Below are 18,780 nucleotides of genomic sequence, written 5' to 3'. Positions count from 1 at the left end.
CACGTGGTATTACCACCTTTGATCAGTAAAAGGTCAGCCTGGTAGACATTTGGAAGGAATAGAGAGGTGATGGTTTCTTCTGGTGCTGGGAATTTGGATTTCCTTCTACTTGGTCTTTGTAATTGCTCCATCAACAGTGTTTTCCCCCAAATTAAGTCACGATTAATGTTCATCAGACTCTTCAGTAAGTATCACCTCCCACCCTTTAATTTGTGACGTTCAGTACAACAGACTACTTCTTGTTTTTAAAAAGAACGACATATATGCCTCCATTCCTTCTGTTCCACAGTAATTTTAAAACAAAACATTTTTCTTAATCTAAGAATGTTTTAGTTGTAACGTCGAAAAACTTAGAACTGCTTACATAAAAAAACAAATAACTAGAAAAATGCCATTGCTAACATTTTAATTGTTCTAACTGAGCCACTTCGGAAAACTAAATTCCTTTAGCATTATGTGTTCAGAGCATCTTTTAGTTTGGCTGTTCAATAACTGACTAAAGAACAGAGGGTGAATAACATAAAGTGACTCCTAATATGGTATCATTTTCATTTCCTGTTTGTTGAAAGATAAATGCTAACGCTGGAAGGCTTTTTTTTTTTTCTTTCTTTCTTTCTTTCTTCTTAATTTATTCCTCCCCGAACCACAAGGGAATAAAAAGAAAAAAAAAAAAAAATCAAATGTGATATGGCTTGAGACTGAGTCATCCAGTTAGGATAAGCCGAAAGCTTTTTCTTTCTTGTTTTTGTACCCTTTCCCTTTTCTCTGCCTTGCCCCAATTCCTGAAACATACCCCTCCCTTAAAACACACTTTGCTTTAAAAATGTGAGTCTTACTTGATTTGGGGGGGGGGAGCAGATAATTTTAGACTTAAAAAATTAATTGTTATTTAAAAGATTTAATGTTAATTATGTGCCATTGATGGAATGCGTGTCTCTCCAATTTTAAGGCATTATTTTGGACAAATAGTCTATAAAAGTACTGAATTAAGATTTTTTTTTCCATCTCTCCCTCTTCCTCCCCTCCTCCTTCTCTCCCTCCCTCCCTCTGTCCCTCCCTCCCTCTCTCTCTCTCTCTCTCATATTAATCTCTTCTACATTTCCCCAAAATTCTACAGCTGTTCTCTTAACTATATCTGTACCTTTGAGGGGGATACATTTCCCACTTCTTTTACAGATATAATTATCATATGTCCCCTATGCTCAACAATCTTGAACTATCAAAGATACCATTGTGTATGAAAGAGTCCAAGGCAAGCATAAAGAAGGCAGCATGTAATAAGTAGTATCTCAGTGCCTACTACATACATCCAATTAGAAACTCATGTGCCTTCAGAAGATAATGTTTGATAGAATGAGGAGACTTGAAGTTTTGGTACGATGAGACTAGCGCATAGTAGGTACTCGCATACTGAGTCCGTGAATGAGTAAGCTTATTCTGCATTCGCTTGAAAATGGGGGCTCGTCTGCCCTTGTAGCTCTCTGCCTGCCTTGCCAAAGTTGCTGGCCAGTACTGTCTTCACCTGTGCCTACCTGTGAAGAAAGATGGAGTTAATTTTGCGTAAGTGTAACTGTGTGTCTAGGAGTTTCTCCACAACCCCAACGGATGAATTTACGAGTTTTTAGCTCCCTAGCTTATTTTCCTTTGGCTTCCTCATGAATCAGGTTGGTTAATAGGCGTGATTCACGGTTTTGTCTCATAGCTGTCTGTGTTACATGGGACTCCTTGGTGCCAGCAGGTCTAGGACTTCCCAGTTAAAGGCTCATGCATCTTGTGTGGAGAAATCGCACACTAACACCTCTAGTTACTCGGAGTTTGGCAGTGGTCATGTAGATTTCAAAACGATTAAGCAGTGATGCACATTTTGTCGTGTGCCAGGGGGCCATAGTGTAATTTGGAATGTGTATCGTTTGGGATGTTAAAGGAGTAATGCATCTGCATTCAAAGGAATAACAAAGCATTTTCTCCCTACCAGCTTGCAAAAGACAAAGAGCGCCTGCAAGCCATGATGACCCACCTGCACGTGAAGTCTACGGAACCCAAAACTGCCCCTCAGCCCGTAAGTACTGAATGACACCCGCGGGGAACCCTACAGTATTTCTTCTCCGCTTCCCTACCCCAAGGACGGAGGGTCGCCTAGTCTGGCAGCTTTGCGTAGCGGAAGACTTAAGCTCCATCTGGTTCTGATTACCTTTCACGAAGAGGGCAGCGTGCTGGGCATTTAGGGAGATAGATATGGGATGATTCAGGCACAGTCGTTAGCCACGAGGCCCCACCATCAGCTCTTCTTTGGGACAGATGATTGATGCTACACCAAGGCACTAAAACATACTACGAGAGCTCACTAGAAGGGAAAAAACAAAACAGAACAGAACGCACTCTTTCTGATTTCTCAATGGTGGAAACACAGAGAGAAGACAGCCAGACCAGGAAAGCAGAGGAAAAAGGCATGTCAGCATGGTTTAGCCAAGAGGCAGTGGGTGTGAGAAAAGGAGTGAGGGATAGTCCAGTCCAGTCTAACTGCAAGAAAGGAAAGAAAGAGGAAACACACTGTCGGAATAGTCAGGGGCTATAATTACGGAGAACATCTAACGGTTGCTAAAGAGTTTGAAGCGAAAATTACTCCTTCGCGGTGAGGAGACCAAACATGGTACCCTGAAATTACATTTCACTTTCAGGAATCTCTTACTTCTTGCCTTGTTCCCTTTTATTTGACTTTCAAGAGTGTCACCAAGCACAGACAGTTAATATCAAAGTGGAAGGGTGGTCGCTGAACCCCAAATCCTGTCTTGGGCCTCATTACTTGTTGCAAATTGATCGCTTTCACAGTTGTGTTTCTTGTATACTTACAGTTCTCAAAGTCTAGTAGCTTCAACTGATTATTCACAATGGAGAGAGTGCTTTGCTTCTTGATTTTTAAGATTTGTAAAATTTAAGGGTACACTGCCTTTATTTGATTTTGCTTGGAGTCACTGTGTGAAAATTAATTGAGCGTTGACAATCTATAGTTAGTACCAGCAATTTTAATCAATATGCGGTGATGCGGCGTAATGGCAAAGTATTGGTTTATCTGTTTTGACTGATTTTTTCCTATAAATAAAGCAAACATACACCCATACATGTATGATTTATGGTGATAGAAATAAAACGGAGTCAGACTATTAACCCAGCAAATATGGTAGCCTGCCAAGATGCAGTTGGCAGACAAAATTAATGTCTGAAACAGAACACATTACTGAGATATAGGACATAAAATCATTAAACACTTTGCACATCCATTTTTACTAGGGAAGAGCCCTTGGTTTCCATGTATTTTGCAGTAAATGGCTGTAGGACCCAATGTGTAGGCTACCCAAGAGAAAGGGTGGCAGGGGGAGGCCATTCAGTATCGTGGCGTCAGTAGTCAGCTGTGCTCTGGGTGCTATTCCTGTCAACCCCTTCTTTTAAGGAGGGTCCTGGGAATACGATGAACCCAGCTAAGCAAATTGGTAAGATCCTGGCATGACTCCACTGAGTTCTCCAGCGGGTATAGGGAACTTGAAACTCTCCGGAAGTCTTCAGATGGTTGTCACTGGTTAGGGAAATGGTTTTCCCCAGGTTGAAGGGTTTGCATCTCTAAACCTAGCAACAAGGGAGAGAATGAGATTATCTCCTCCTTCCTCCGTGGATTAAAAACAATGATATGAGGTTAGATATTAAATATGAGAACTAGAGTAGTGTTTGGACTCCGCACTCTAGGAATATACTCATTTGGGATCTTGAAGCTCCTTGGGAGGAGGAGGGATAAAGGCAGAAAAGGAATTGCGAAACCCCACGGGGCACTCAGCGAGCCATGGCGCTGGATGCCGGCAGGGAGCGCCATATACATAGGCCTCCGTAGGCCACAAAAGGGACCCTTGGGAATCTCCATGAGGACCCGTGTTAGGCAGCCAATAAACAGGAAAAAGCAGTCCTGGGGGAAATGCACAGGGCAGGAAGGTTTGTCTTGATTAGTATTTAAAAAAATGTTTTACATGCTAGAAAATTATAACTTCGAAGGGGACCTCCTACTAAATTTATTTTTAACTGCTCTATTGAAAATTCTCTACCACTAGTCAACATTATCTCTTAGTAGCTCAGCACAGTATTTCTTTATTAAAAGAAATAGGCACGAATATTTTTGACTGAAAAATTAATAGCTTTTGAATTCATACGCAGCAGGTTTTCTTTTGCAAAGAAGTCCAATATCGCTGCACAGCACTTCTATAACCATTTATTTGGAGTCCAAGTCAAACCTTTGACAGTTAGAGCAGTGCTACAAGCCAATATAAAGAACTCCAAGATGTAAACCAACAATAGGCCGTCTGTGTGAGGTTTGCCATTGTCAAATACATAGATTGTTTGGATTAGTTTATGTAAATGGACTGTTGTATTACCCTTTGGAAAAAAAAAAAAAAGATCACATTTGTGTATGAAAAGTGGTTCCCTTCACAGGCAGCATTATAAATTCCTTATCCTTTAACTTACATGTAAGAAGTAAAAATTGGTGCCTGACAAGCAGATATTGTGTGACACTCTGTTGCCAGAGAGAACCTGCCTTCTTTTCATTCATTGGAAAATAGAAAATTTTATTATAGATACCATCTTATAAATCGGGAATTATTAAAATATGTATAGGTGAGGCATTGGGAAATTAATTATAAAAGGTAGACGTGTAGTGTTCTGCATACATTTTTACTTCTTTGCCCAAAAAAAGGGGAGGGGTGGACAGACATAGAGCAAACCCCTGATGCTTTCAACTTTAGGGATACAGAGTTATCTGATGATCGGTTCTAAGGTGCAAAAAGACTCCCTTTCGCCTGTAATTGATTTATTCCACCTGAAATAATAGAACGCACGGTGTCTGTTCAGATGCGTATCGTTCTAGACTCTCTGATTTGAAGGAAGCAGTCCCTGGGATTCAAATCTAACCTTAGCTGGGGACTCTCATGTTAGAGTCTTGCCAGGAAGTTTGTGAAGTGGTTTTTTTTTTTTTTTTTTTTTTTCTTTTTTCCATTTCTGTTTAAAAAGGAACTCGGTGTTTATTTTAAAATCCTTAGTCACTAAGTGATAGAATGCTTTGCTGTAAACGTTGCTTTTCACTAAATGCCATTTGGGTGGTAAGTGTCATTTGCTGTGCCCAGGCGTCCAACCAGTTACCATTTCACTGCCAAAACCTTCTTGGATTGTTCTGACAGCAGCCCGTAGACGTGTTCGCTGGACGCTCTCGTGGAACTCCTGTTCCCACTTGGCTAATCAGAGGCTGTGCTCATCTCGGGAGAATCCCAAGTTTTTAGACGTGGGTCTGAGATCGACTCCCACTGGAAAGCGTGTAGAGGAACTGAATAGGGGTTGACGGGGGTCCTGTTCCACAGGTGCCTCCGGTAACATCTCCGCCTGCTTGCTTGAAAATCTTTTAAAGCGATAAAAAACCTTTCCTTTCGTAATTATACCCAGGACTCAAACTGGAGTGCGCGCTGTTTTTGTGACGAGAATTCCTGAATTTAAAATCGAATTATTGCGTCAACGAATACTTATTGGACGTGCGACAGGAAAACATAGGGTAGTAAAACCAGACAGAACCGTCCCTGCCATCGAGGTGTTTGGGGTCTCGTGGGACCAACTACCAAAGACACACTCCCAGGCTCTCCCTGCATGAGCTGTGCTCTGGGTGAGTGAGTGTGTGGACCGCTGCCCTAGACGGTGGGGTTGAGGAAAGACTTCTGGGACAAGTGACATCTAAGGTGAAACCTAAAAGATGAATAGGAAGAAGTGGAAAGAAGCGAGTTTCGTGACTCTTTTCTCGGGTTAAGAGTAGGTGCGTGTGTCTGTGTGTCTCTGAGGAAGAGAACTGGGAAAGTGTGTGAAGAAGATCAGAGTGGAGGAAAGAAAGGAATGGCCAGCAGCGGCTAAAATAAGCTTTTCGTTTGTCATAATTTTACTTGGAAGCTTTTAATTTTATTAAGGCTGGCCCCTGCTTGGAAAAGTTTACCAGAACAGAGCTGTACATCTAGCAATGGGGGACATACAGTGGGCAAAGGCGGGCTTGACATACGTACAGAATGGCCACGTGTATTGTATGTTGGCGATTTAAAAGATTCATCTCTTTTCCGTGTTCAGAGAAGCACAAGCGAAAAATCAGGCGATCGTAAACTGTCCTAATGAGAATGATACTCTTTTGTTCCAAACTCGGTACCAGTTAATGTTCTCAAGGTAAACACCAAAATGGATTGCTTGGGGGCGAATGCTTGTCCCTGGAGGGAGGCCTCACTCAGAGGATAAAACAATAACAACAACAACCAAGAAGCATGTATGTAATAATACTTTATTTAAAGTTGTTAAGGATTTTTGAAAAAGACTTTTTCACTATCATAAGGTCAGGAAAATACCGTAAGTCATATTTTATAATCCTGAGAACGTAAGAGGTAGGCTTTGCTTTAGGGTATTCCTACCCACCGGAGAACAGCTCCCAACGCTGGAGAAACCACATTCCTTCAGATTTGGTGGGCAAGTAATTATAGTGTAGGCACTATCTCCTTTATGAACATGTTATAAAACACAGGAACTTGGCTATTTGAAGCGAAAGGCAGTATTAGATTTTCCTTTGCACGCATTCTCGTTTCCTCCAACTGTAGCAATTAGGACTGTTTGGAAATAGTTTTTAGCTACTAATAAAAACAGAGAGAGAGAGAGAGAGTGAGTGTGTGTGTGTGTGTGTGTGTGTCCGTCTGTGTGTTCCCTCCCCCCCGCCCCCACCTCCGCAAAAGCGGGGTCTTTTAACTCTTAACCAAGTGGCTGATTTTGTGGGCTGCTGGCTGCAGCCTAGCTGTTGAGTTGGGGAAATAATTTGATGCCGTCATAAAGAGAGATTCACAAGCACCACACACACACAAGGGATGTTTATATACTGTTTCTCGTGAAGTCCCCCACCCTGAGGTTCATCCTGACGACCACCTTCTTGGTCACTGCCCTACGCCAGGGCCCAGATCTAAGGCAGTAGCAGGACCAGGCAGAGAGAGCTCTCCCCAAGGCCACCCCCCGACCCCCTGCCATGGTCTGGGAACATCTTTCCCGTCCCTCCAGCCTCAGAAAAGGCCATCTCTGAACGCGAGGGATTCGTGTCTAGAATTCACCTGCTCAGGCCAGTCGAGCCAACAGCAGAAAAACGAGTGAGCCCGAAAGTCCATACTAAGCAGCTGGGTCCCTCGGTGTGTGGGTTTCAGGTTTTGCCTTTTGTTCTCTGCATCTGTTTTGAAGCGAGGCAAGAGCACAAACAAAAATACAGATGAGTCCTTATGGGAATCCTTACGACAAGTCTGTTTCTGTCTGGGGTTTACCTCAGCCGTTTGTTGATTTTTTAAAAAAATGGGAGTGACTCACCGTCTTTAAAAGAGAGAGAGGAGGTTACTATTTAAAAACGAAAGATAAATCTTTGGAAAAGGGGCTCGGTAGCGTACCGCGCATCTGATATGGCTCCAGTTGTTTGGATGGGTAAGGTTTCTAGGATAGTCCCCCCTGGAACTGACCTGGGAGAAAAGCCGACGGTTGAGAGTGCACAGAAACTAAAAAAAAAAAAATAAAGCCCTACGGCAATCTTAAGTGACATAAGAATTTAAGCTTTTGGCCGGCGTTTCAAAGAGATTATCTTTGCCGAAATCATCACATGATGGAAACTTGCCATGTAGAAAATATCAGAGTTACTAACTTTTCTAAACATAGCAACTTCTTTTTAAATAGAAAATGAACACAATCTGAAAAATAGGAAAAGAAACCCTCCCAGTCCCCATCCCTTCCTGCTCCAGGCCCCGGAAGAAAAAAATTCTCTCTTCCAACCTGAGCTACAGTCAGAGACACGAAGCACGCATGCTTTCATTTCTAATTGATGATTATATTATTAAGCTTTAATAGTTTACAGTTCAGGTGAATCTTTCAAGACTGCCGCACACCCCTCACCGTTCCCGGTTTGCTCTTCCGTTCTAAGTCTGTAATTAATTTTTTTCTTTGTGGTGGGGGGGGGGGCGTAGGGGGTCCCGTTTTTTCAGAGAGAGACCTTAATTAAAAGAGCAGGTCTGGTTTGAACACAGAGCCTGTCTTGAAACCTTCCCCCTACTCCATCTTATCACTCCCTCGTGACCTTCCTCCCCAAAGATGGTTTCTCCTCGAGACCAGCATGTGATCATCCAGCCCGAGTTTAAAAGTTAAGAAACTTCGATCGCAGTTGACAAGGTTGACATTTCATTAACTTGTTGGTTCAGCCTTCAAATGATTTCACCAGGCGAAGCATCCTGTGTTTGGAGTTTACAGCTTTTTGTTCTTTCTTCCCTCTCAGGCTACAGTCGTGTTTAATTTGGAATCGGGGCTCCTCTGGCAAATTAGCAATTAGAACAATTCTGTGGGAATATGTATATGTGTCATTAGTTTTCCTGCAAATTAATAGCAGGGGCCAGAGGTCAGGCAGAAATTTTCCACTTGACTGCAGTTCCTCTGTGGAGACTTGGCACTTGGTTCTGGAATGGCCACAGCTGCTCTCAGCCACCCTCTTCCTCTAGGAACTGTCTTTTAATTAGTTTACCTCATAGCCATCATTACAAATATTACTGCCTCCCCTCCTCGAAATAAAATTACTGTTTCTACAAAATATTCCAGTGACATCTTGCACCACTGCACATTGATGGTGGGGTCAGTCGAATGCAGCATTTAATCATTAGATCACCTCCATCCGCGGCTCCTAATTAGAGTCCTTACAGTACATTTTTATCTGGTAATTAGCCCAGATTGGCTACTTCCTCTGTGGCTTACTAGAGACAGCCCAGCAGTGGGTGTGAATCACGGTGTCATTTGTCAAGCCTGGTAAAAAAAAAAAAAAAAAAAAAAAAAACCTCCTCTCTGCTCTCTTCTGGCTTGGTGTTGATTTCCACTTGGTACCTGTGTTTCAGAGCCTCCAGAAAATTCAGCTGCATCTCTTTCTTCGTGGATGGTGCTAACCGGGAGGGATTTTCTTCTCGACTGTTGCTTTTTCAGTAGAAACAGTCCAAGTATTAAGGCTGCAAGAATGACATTCTTTTCATGTTTGATGACTTTGTACCCGTATCGTGGGGCTTGTCTGTGCTTGTAGGTGAGCTCCCAAGAGATGGGCCTGCACTTGCTGAATGTTTTCCACGAGTTTGGGGTTTTGGCAATTAACTAGAACCCAGCGGACCTGGTGATCTTCCTCACCGAACTGGAAAGGAGCGTGCACATTTCCTCAGGACACTGTATTTATATTATAATTTTCATTACCTTTTAAAGAACGCCATGGTGTTGAGGGTACTGTTTTTCAACCGAAGAGCCCAGAAGCAGAGTTAGTTCTCGGAATTGTTTTATGGTTGCTCTGCCTGTCTTCCTTTGATCAGTGTCTGCATTTGATGGTAAGCCCTTCGAGGGCAGCAGTTGTCTGTTCTGTTCCTTCTTTTGTCATTTCAGTTCCCATTGCCGTATGTTTGCTCGGAAAGATTTACTGAATGCCAGTTATAAGCAGGGATAAAAGCTAATCCCCAGGTCCCTTCCAAAAACGAGCATGCAGAAAAATGAACCCGGATAGTGTTTATGATTCCCATTATCTGGGCGTAAGGAGACTATTATACAGAGGGCCTAGAATCACCAGTGTGTATTTGATTTTGAGTCCAGGTTGTGAATATGGGCACGTTATTTAATCTCCCGTGAGCCTCTGTTCGCTTATCTGTGAAATGTGAGTAATAACATCTCAAGTATTCGTGATGGTATGAGAATTCAGTGAGACCAGGCGGTGGCAGGGGGTTTACGACGTGGTTTTTACAAATGGTACCCATGACTTTGCCGAGCGTTTGGATACTCTTAAGCCTAAGAGCGTCTGAATTTTAAAAGCTGTATACTTATGAGCATTAGCCTTTCGTGCGCTAATTTCCTTGACCCGTTGCTTGGGCTGATGCTTAGACACGCTGTTCCTGTACTTGGTCAGTGATGAAGGCCCAAGGCAAAGAGGAGGTCAGCCCCAGCCTTCCCAGATCCGCTCCATCCCGTGGCTGCTACGCTAGACCGTTAGCACTTCGTTTGCAAATGTGTGTCATGAAGTCAAGTTTCCAGCACTAATAAGAAAGCAGCTCCCAGCATCTGCCCAGCTTGCTGGGGGGTTCATAAGGGTGGTGCCATCTCCACAGCTTGCTCTTATCAGGCATGGGGGAGCGTGGGGTGTAGGGGTTGGTGGTGGACGGGGCGGGGCGCGGCGGCAGCGGTCTGGTGCTGGCTGAGTCAGCATTTCAAGGGAGGGAGAAAAAGGAAAGCCCAACCAAAAGCTTGCAACCCAGCGTTCGGTTTCCAGTGCCATGTTTACGTTTTTCCATTAATATTTTCTCAACGATATTTGATATTTCTCATTACTAGGGTATGAGTAAGGTTTGAGTCTTCCCAACAAATTAGAACTCTCTTTTAATCTGTTCTTTGATTATGATCTCAGAGGAATCTCATTTTTAATACTTTCCACAAATAATGTCTTGGACTTAGGACTGTTGCAGTGGTGAACCAGACTTAATTTGTTAAGTGATTCACAATCTGGTTTGAGATAGTGATATACCAAGTAAGGCTACTTTGCCGAACTTGCTTGGATTGGGGGCAGCTACAAGTTCCTCAGAGGGCAGTTCTGGGTAAACTGTAAGAACTCTGTTGAAAACAACCAAGTTCTTCAGTGTAGCCAGACTTAATATTTCAGTAACAACGAGTTTTCGGAAAGGGGGACAGGCTCATGTTTCCAGTTATTAATAAGAGAAACACTTCAAGGTGCAGGCGAAACAGATAGAAAGAAAGAAAGAAGGAAGGAAGGAAGGAAGGACCGAAACAGGACTCGTTCATTTTCCTCTGTGCTCCTGCAAATAACTAGTGTGTATTTCCGGACTTGAAGCATTGGATTATTCCATTTTGTTACTACGCATTTGAAACTGGAAGGAAAAAAATTAAAATGTTTTACGGTTCCAGGATCTCTCCCTCCTATGCCATATTCTTTTTAAACAAATAATGATTCCAATCCTATATTGGATAGAGTTTAATGAAGGTGACACAGAAAGCTTTCAAAGATTAGTCTCTGCCAACTGATGGAACTAAATGGATGTTTACTGGATCGGTGCCACTTTTTTCAATACGAGTCACAGGCCAGACCTCTCAGCAGTAGTTCCCATCTGTGAAGTTTCATCCTGGAGTTGACTTAGCCCGTCCCAGTGTGGTGTAGCCAGTGGCTATATGTGGCTATTTTAGTACAACTGTCCTTTTTATTAAAATTAAGTAAAAACAGTTTCTCGCTTGTACTAGCGCATTCCAGAAAGTTCTGTCTAAGAGCTCAGGTTGATACCAGTGTATCCCAACTGGTGTTCCCTGAAACATCAGCGTTCGTGGGGCTATAAGGACTCCCTCTCCCCCTTCGAGGTTTACGAGGCACAGTAGGGTGCAAAGGCGTGATTAAAGAAATGTCTTGACCCACCCAGAATTTCTCAAACTCACCAGGCTAGGTAACCCCTTTTCTGTCTGTAAACACTTGTTTAACCGTCTTTGGGAAAAACCTGTCTCAGCAACAACAGGAAAGGAGAACATCGTAAGAGATATTATTTAATAACCTATATGGGGGAAAAATCCGAAAAGGAATATATGGGTATATATAGAGAGAGATATAGGTGTGTGTGTGTGTGTGTGTGTGTGTGTATCTGAATCACTTTGCTCTACACCTGAAACTAACACAACATTGTGTAAATCAACTACAATAAAAAAAATAAATTAGAAAAAAAGACTCACAGGACAGGATGCTAGCAATTTTAATAATAAAGTGAATGGTTTTTACATGGGAACTCGCCTCCTATTTCAGCTGATGATAAAAATCTACTGTGAGGCATAAAACTAGCCAGGCCTCCCCTGTATAATTCCTGCTGCATTGCAGATGCTTTCTTGGTTGCTGTGTTTTTTCTGAAGGTCTTCTAAGAACTGTTCCTTTCCTCACAGCTGAATCTGGTATCAAGTGTCACACTCTCCAAGTCTGCATCAGAGGCTTCTCCACAGAGCTTACCTCATACTCCTACGACCCCCACTGCCCCCATCACTCCCGTCACCCAAGGCCCCTCCGTCATCACCACCACCAGCATGCACACGGTGGGACCCATCCGCAGGCGGTACTCAGACAAATACAACGTGCCCATCTCTTCCGGTAGGTGCTCCATTTTTGCCTCGGGGAGAATTGTGAGCAGCAATGCTTGTCGACCAGCCTCTTTGTAAAAAGTGATAATTAATAGGACAATGATTCTTATTTAGCAGATATTGCGCAGAACCAAGAATTTTATAAGAACGCAGAAGTTAGACCACCATTTACATATGCATCTTTAATTAGGCAGGTAAGTAAATAACGCGGTCTGTGAAATTATATCAGAAGGTATAGGTAGGTGTACATGGAAGTATTATATTGATGCAGTAGATTTAAAACCGTTTAGTATGCAAGCATGCTAAAACCTGTTCTATAAGGTTTTTGAAATCTGCAATATATAACATAATTGCTTTTGATTAAGTATTACAATACGATGTGATTATTAGGAAATTCATTTCACACAACAGTGAAAATGAGCCTGTTTAAAGATGGCAAGTCAATTATCACAAGCTACAGTAATCTCTGATCCCTAGAATTAATCTGAGCTCTAAATAATTACTGAGCTTTAATCAGCTAGTGAAATGTTTTGCATTTCTCTTTGATTCTGCTTTATGAATGACTAATAAATTAATATTTCTGTACGGAAACAGAAATAAAAACTCAAAACAATTAGATAATTCCATTTTGAATTTTGCTATTGAACTGGTAAATACAACCATTAATCTTAGATCATTTCGTGAAGCCTTCCTTAGGATTTAGCTCAGCATCACGATTATTTTATGTTTTCAAGAAACTGTATAATGACGGTTCTGTTGATTTGGTCATAAATTATCTTTCTCTGTTGCTTTTGCTTCACAGGCCATTCTCGAATCTCCAGAAAAGCAGCTAACACTAAATGAAATCTATAACTGGTTCACACGAATGTTTGCTTACTTCCGGCGTAATGCTGCCACATGGAAGGTAAGCTTTCTTGCAGGCCTGTTGAGTCTTGGATCTTGGCATTTATAGGAGAGAGTTTGTTGTCGGTAAGATGCAGGTGTTGTAAGTTACGTGTATATTGTTTTGCTACATTCAAAGAGTCTAATTTATAGGCATGCTGGATTGAGAAAATAATTCCACTGGGGTTAAAATGCTGGGATGGAAGACTCCCATTATGTTGGCATCAGATGTTCGGCTGGACCAACGAGTAAAATCATCTCTCTGGTTGGAATGTGTAGGAAGTTGTCTCGTGTACACAGACCTCACGGTTTTCGGTCTTTAGCCACCACCAATGTTTGCAGAGAATGCATAGATAACTGTTTGTTTTTTTTTTTAACCATCAGGAACCTGGAGAAATGATCAGATACACTTGATCAGATACACTTATCTTTCATTGGTTGGATATAAGCTCCTTAACCTATGCACTCCAAGTACTAGCAAGGTATATTGGAGTTATTACAGAAGAACCCAATATATATATATTATTAAGGGGGGTTTTTTTGGTTTTTTTTTTTTAAGTCAAGAGACTGTCCATCAGATATTCATAGGCACTCTGGGGAAGAAAAGTAAATTCTGAAATATATGTGACTTGACTGTGATAATAGCATTTGCTATCAAACGGGTCAGATTCCATAGCTCCACCTGGGATGCCCCCAGCAAGGCTTGGGGTCACGTGACATACCTCAATCCCAGTTCAGCAGTTGGTTCGTAGGTTCTGTTAGTAGTGATTCCATTGTATTCGGTTAAGCCCTCACCAGTTTTTGGATTTTTCCCACTGTAAATTTCTTGGTTTTTAATAGTTTTGCTTTAGAAAAAGGGGCAGCAGATACAATCTGAGAGTCATGGTTTTTTTTGCACCTTCACTATCTAGAATTCTTGTAATCCCTAAATTCCACAATATTTAGAAATATTTAAAATGCAAATATTTTTGGATATTTTACATGTTATTATTAGAAATATGATAGGGATTTATTATAGGATGCAAGGAAAACATGCTTTGCTGGAAATATAGGTCTTCCTTGCTACTACCGTAATTTATATGGGAGAAAAACAACAGCAAAAACAGAAAACGCATTTCCTCTACTACATTCGTCATAAAATAGCGTTTTGAAAGAAAATGAATATAACCAAAGAATTAATTCATCAACCTTACAGAGCTGTGAATTGTCTACTATGGCCCAAAGTAGCTTTTTTATTTCCATTAAGACACGTGGGCGCTGAAGGAACCTGGGTTCAAAAATCTTCCCTTCTCTTCCTCAGCCTGCCTTGAGATGTAAAATAGAAAACAGTCTTCAGCTGTGAATGCTTTTTAGAATTTCGGAACTATAAGCATGAAGCAGACATTTTCTTCAGATTGCCTTTTATAAATAGCAAATGATCAAGTTTTAAAATAATTACCCGTTATGAATGTGATATTTAAGCTCAGATCTTCAGATTTAACTTTTTCATTTTCAGAAACTGCAGGAAAAAGTGCCCTTCATATAAACAGTCCTAAATGAAGTATTTAATGACTCATAAATACGTATAATTTTCTCCATGTGTCCTTATTTGTACTGTCATCTTAGACAGAAGATAAAATGCCCAGTGAAAGTGATGAGTGGAAAGAGTTCACTCAGCTTTTGTGGGAAACTCTCCATTTCCAGTTGCTTTTACTTGGATGCATGGTCTTCGAAAACACAACTTAAGTTTTGACTTTACAGTTTTATTTACGTGGCTATATAGTTCAGACAGATCTATAGCAGTCCTGTTTTCCAGACATGGCTTTACAGTGTACAGTTCTGTACATTTTGATACTTACTGGAAAACTTAGACAGTGATTAGGATGAGGAGAGATGTTGATTTCTTTTCCCAGTAAGGTGTCTAATAGGTACACATGCTCTGTCTGGACTTTTTTTTTTTCTTTTTCAGGAAATTTGGGTTTATTTATTTATTTATTTCAGCCTCCTCAGTGTCATTGTAGGAGATAAACAGTAGACCCTTAGCATCCTTTATCCTCTGCCTTTGTGCAATATTAAAAAAGAAAGTGCCTATTTAAAGACCAGACTACAGTTTATACGCCAAGAAATTTGCCCTACCAACTGTAATTATAACATGCCCAACATTTTCCAGAGATGTTTGTTTTGTTTTGATGCAGACCTGTCAAACCTGTTTGAATCAGGGGTGTCCCTTCGTAGTCAGCTGGAAGTCTGAACCCACCCCAGTTATGCTGACATTCCTCAAAAATTCCTTGAGGATTTGTCCTGTGGCTTCTCCTTGTGAGCAGTTCATCATGCCATGTGATAAAACTTCTCTCGTCACCTTCTGAATATTCCATATCAGACAAGAAAAATCACCATTCTCTAGCATGACTCCTCACAGAGTCGCTAATGGTGATCATCCAAAAACTGAAACACCTCTCAAAGTACAGATCAAGATTTGCCACTTGGAAGGATGAAGTATGTCGCAGGTTAAGGGGAGGAATACAGACTGTGTAAGCAATAGCTGCAGATGGACTGAGGGACTTACTTACAAAGGGATGTGAGGTGTGGTGTAAGTATCCACTTCTCCCGCCCCTGCTGTCACCTACTCATGCCCTATAAGAAGAAAGTTGGGAGTAAATGATACGGGTCTCTTTGAAATGGCCTCATGTCCAGGTTTGAGTGTCAATCACGTTCACCCAGGAGAACTCAAGAGATGAAGCCATGCTTGTTACTGTACCTAGTGTAAGTAAGGGGTGCGGATTATTCCTGAAACTCAGGAAGGATGAGATGTTCAAAACTCTTCACCCTTCAGTTGAGATGCTCCTTTGGTAGATTAGAGATGTCAAGGGTCTCAGTTTAGGAGTGACCGGAAATGACTTTGAACCCTAAGAAAGAACCGTGTCTATGGAAAGAAACCATCGACTTACTAGAGTATCCTCATTTTGCCATTGAGAGTTCTACTCACGGGTTCCTTTGGCATTTTCTCAGTTAATTAAAAGCACTTGCCCATAGTAAGGGCCAACATTTATATATTTGGGAAGGTAAGACCTAGCTTGATAATGGCTACTGATCTACTGCGGGTCATGTCACTGCCCCCCCCCCCCCCACCAATCCTATCAGCTGCAGGAGGTGATACTCTCAATGGTAGAAATCCAATGTCAATTTCTTCATAATAAACCTGAGCAAATGTGTCGAAGGTGTTAAAGCCAAAACTTTGACGAATTAAAGAGAAGCAAAATGTATTTAACAGTAGTAATTATCATCTTTCATGGTTTAAAATAATTAAAATAAATTACCCCTTTTGTCTGAGAGACAAGTGGGTTTAAAAGGGACGGTTTTATGCTTTACCTGTTTCCTGATTTTGAAGTCGTATTAACATTACTTTTATATTTTGGCCGTGAAACCTATTTGGGGGCTAATAGGCATATTAAAAAAAAAATCTTTCCTCTGCTTAACTGTTCACCAGAGACTAGACTAAAATGCCAAAACACGAGTAAGTCATCGTTGCGGGTTTTGATTTTGGAAGAGGCCCCCCCCTCACCACAGGAGGGTCACCCATGGGGGTGGGAGCTACAGTTCTCGGGGACGGTTTTACAACTGTGGACTGTTAGGCTGAATTTACTGCTGTTTTTGGAGTCTTTATCTTATAGAAAATGTAAATGTTCTCTCTTTTATACTTGCTGCAGAATGCAGTGCGTCATAATCTTAGTCTTCACAAGTGTTTTGTGCGAGTAGAAAACGTTAAAGGGGCAGTATGGACAGTGGATGAAGTAGAGTTCCAAAAACGAAGGCCACAAAAGATCAGTGGGTACGTCCACCATGTTTGAACTTCTTAGCCTAGCTTGGATTGCGCTAACAAGTGTAACGTAGAGGCTTTTGGCTGCTAGATGGTGTTAGACCAAAGAACTGGTCTCACGTTGTCTCAGTTAAGGGAAGCAAAAAAGCATTTCATCCCTCCTGTTTTGTATACCCACCAGTCCCCCTGCCCTGCTTGCTGGTCTTTGTTGCATCACATGCTAGTAGCTTTTAGGTGGCAATGCATATTAACCCTCACAAACCATTGGCTTATGCTTATTGCATTTTATTTTCTTTCTCCTGTTCCCTGTATTGGATGTCTGTTCTGCCCCCAACCCCGCCTCCTTTTGTTGCCACTTCATCTCCTTTGCCGCTGCTCCTATCCCAGGGTGCCATTCGCACCAACCTCTCACTGCATAAGTGCTTTATCAGAGTAGAGGATGAGTTTGGGTCCTTTTGGACAGTTGATGATGAAGAGTTTAAACGTGGCCGCCATATTCAACGAGGCCGTCCTCGCAAATACTGCCCCGATGAAAACTTTGACGAGCTTGTCGCACAGTAAGAGCCTTTACTTGCTTTTGTTTTTTGTTTCTGCTATTGCTTTGGCTTTGCATGGTTGACTCATCCCATGATAGTTTTGCATTTCACCACGTAGCAGTGCCACGGCTTTCTGCAACGGAACTAAATCGTGTGATTTGTACATGTATTTCTCTCGTTTCTCTTTGGAACACCAGTGCCTTGAATAATGCTTTTTTGACGTCTTTAATGCAAATATCGGTTGGCTTTTGATTCAGCAGCTTTACGGGGACCCTATAACTCACTCAATGCTTTTGCCTGACCCCTAATTCCTCCAAGTGAAGAGGAAACTTCCTTCTTTTAGAGTTAAAATGTGTATTTACTGGGATAAATTTCTTCTTCTTGGCTCACTCAGTATAACGATGTAAATATAGTGAAATGAATGCCAAAAGGGCTCCAAGCATGGGAAAGAAATGGAGAACCGTGCATCTACTTCCTTTAGGGACCATTGGGAAACGTACATAATTTCCCGCCACCCCTTTCTTTCCCTCAGTAGCCTCCTGTATGATTTTTTTTTTTTTTTTTAAGTATTATTTGTATCCCTCCTGGCTACAGCTGTCCTTAAAACAACATCTAGCTTGTCTTCATTTGGTCGGTAATGGACAGAGCATCAAATTATTCTCGTACCCTTCCAAATTGCGGCTGTGCCCGAAGGACTGGAAACCAGCCTTGGCTGCCTGACCCTCCCCTGGAGTAGCCTTCTCTCCATCTTCTTTTGGCAATAAATGAGCCTTGAAGATCTCTTCTTCAGAGCTACCCTGCCGTTCCTCTAGCATTCATTCTAGAATTCAAATCCTGGAGAAGCTTAAGACGCAAGATTCCTCCCGCTGGCTCCCAGGAAACCCTGCCGGTCCGCTTGCTGACTTCCCCAGCCCGAGGCCCTAGAGCATCTGCCTTCCTGCTGGAGTCCGGGGGGTTACTACCCATTTACAGGGAGGTCACTGTTTTGTGAGACAGACAAAAGTTCATCCGTGGAGGGAGTGCCCGAGGCGATGATTACTTAATCCAGAATTTTACCCCCAGTTTGCTTGAAGGGCAAAGTCTCTCCCACCCCGGGGCGGGGAGGTTCACACAGACCAGCCCCACCAAGCCAGCGCCTAGGGCGAAACCCACCTTTTCTTTGGTTTTCTGGCTGGGGGACGTTTCTGATTTGGAAGGATAGCGGCAAGCTTAAGACGAGACTTCGCGGAAAAACTCGGGGGTTGATTGCGTTTAACTTTGAGTTTTTATCTTTCTCTTATGCAGTAACCCTTCCCTTATTAAAAACATGCAGACCAGCCACGCCTACTGTACACCTCTCAATGCAGCTTTACAGGTAAG

General features: G+C 42.0%; 1 protein-coding gene across 13 annotated transcripts in view; it reads left to right on the top strand.

The window, feature by feature from the left end:
• Nucleotides 1–18,780, top strand: part of FOXP1 (forkhead box P1) — a 590,027-nt gene that overhangs the window by 557,605 nt on the left and 13,642 nt on the right. For 11 of the 13 annotated variants that reach the window (XM_082412253.1, XM_082412251.1, XM_082412249.1 and 8 more), the window contains 6 exons: nt 1,976–2,059; nt 12,016–12,217; nt 12,322–12,401; nt 13,010–13,111; nt 16,776–16,897; nt 18,706–18,775. In XM_082412253.1, the coding sequence (XP_082268379.1) occupies nt 1,976–2,059; nt 12,016–12,217; nt 12,322–12,401; nt 13,010–13,111; nt 16,776–16,897; nt 18,706–18,775 (660 nt within the window). The remainder of the gene's footprint in view (nt 1–1,975; nt 2,060–12,015; nt 12,218–12,321; nt 12,402–13,009; nt 13,112–16,775; nt 16,898–18,705; nt 18,776–18,780) is intronic. The other 2 variants (XM_082412243.1, XM_082412254.1) reach the window with 1 other exon arrangement.

The sequence above is a fragment of the Balaenoptera physalus genome, assembly GCF_965194825.1.
Source record: "Balaenoptera physalus genome assembly, chromosome: 11".
Taxonomy (NCBI): domain Eukaryota; kingdom Metazoa; phylum Chordata; class Mammalia; order Artiodactyla; family Balaenopteridae; genus Balaenoptera; species Balaenoptera physalus.
This window is presented reverse-complemented; position numbering and strand designations above follow the sequence as displayed.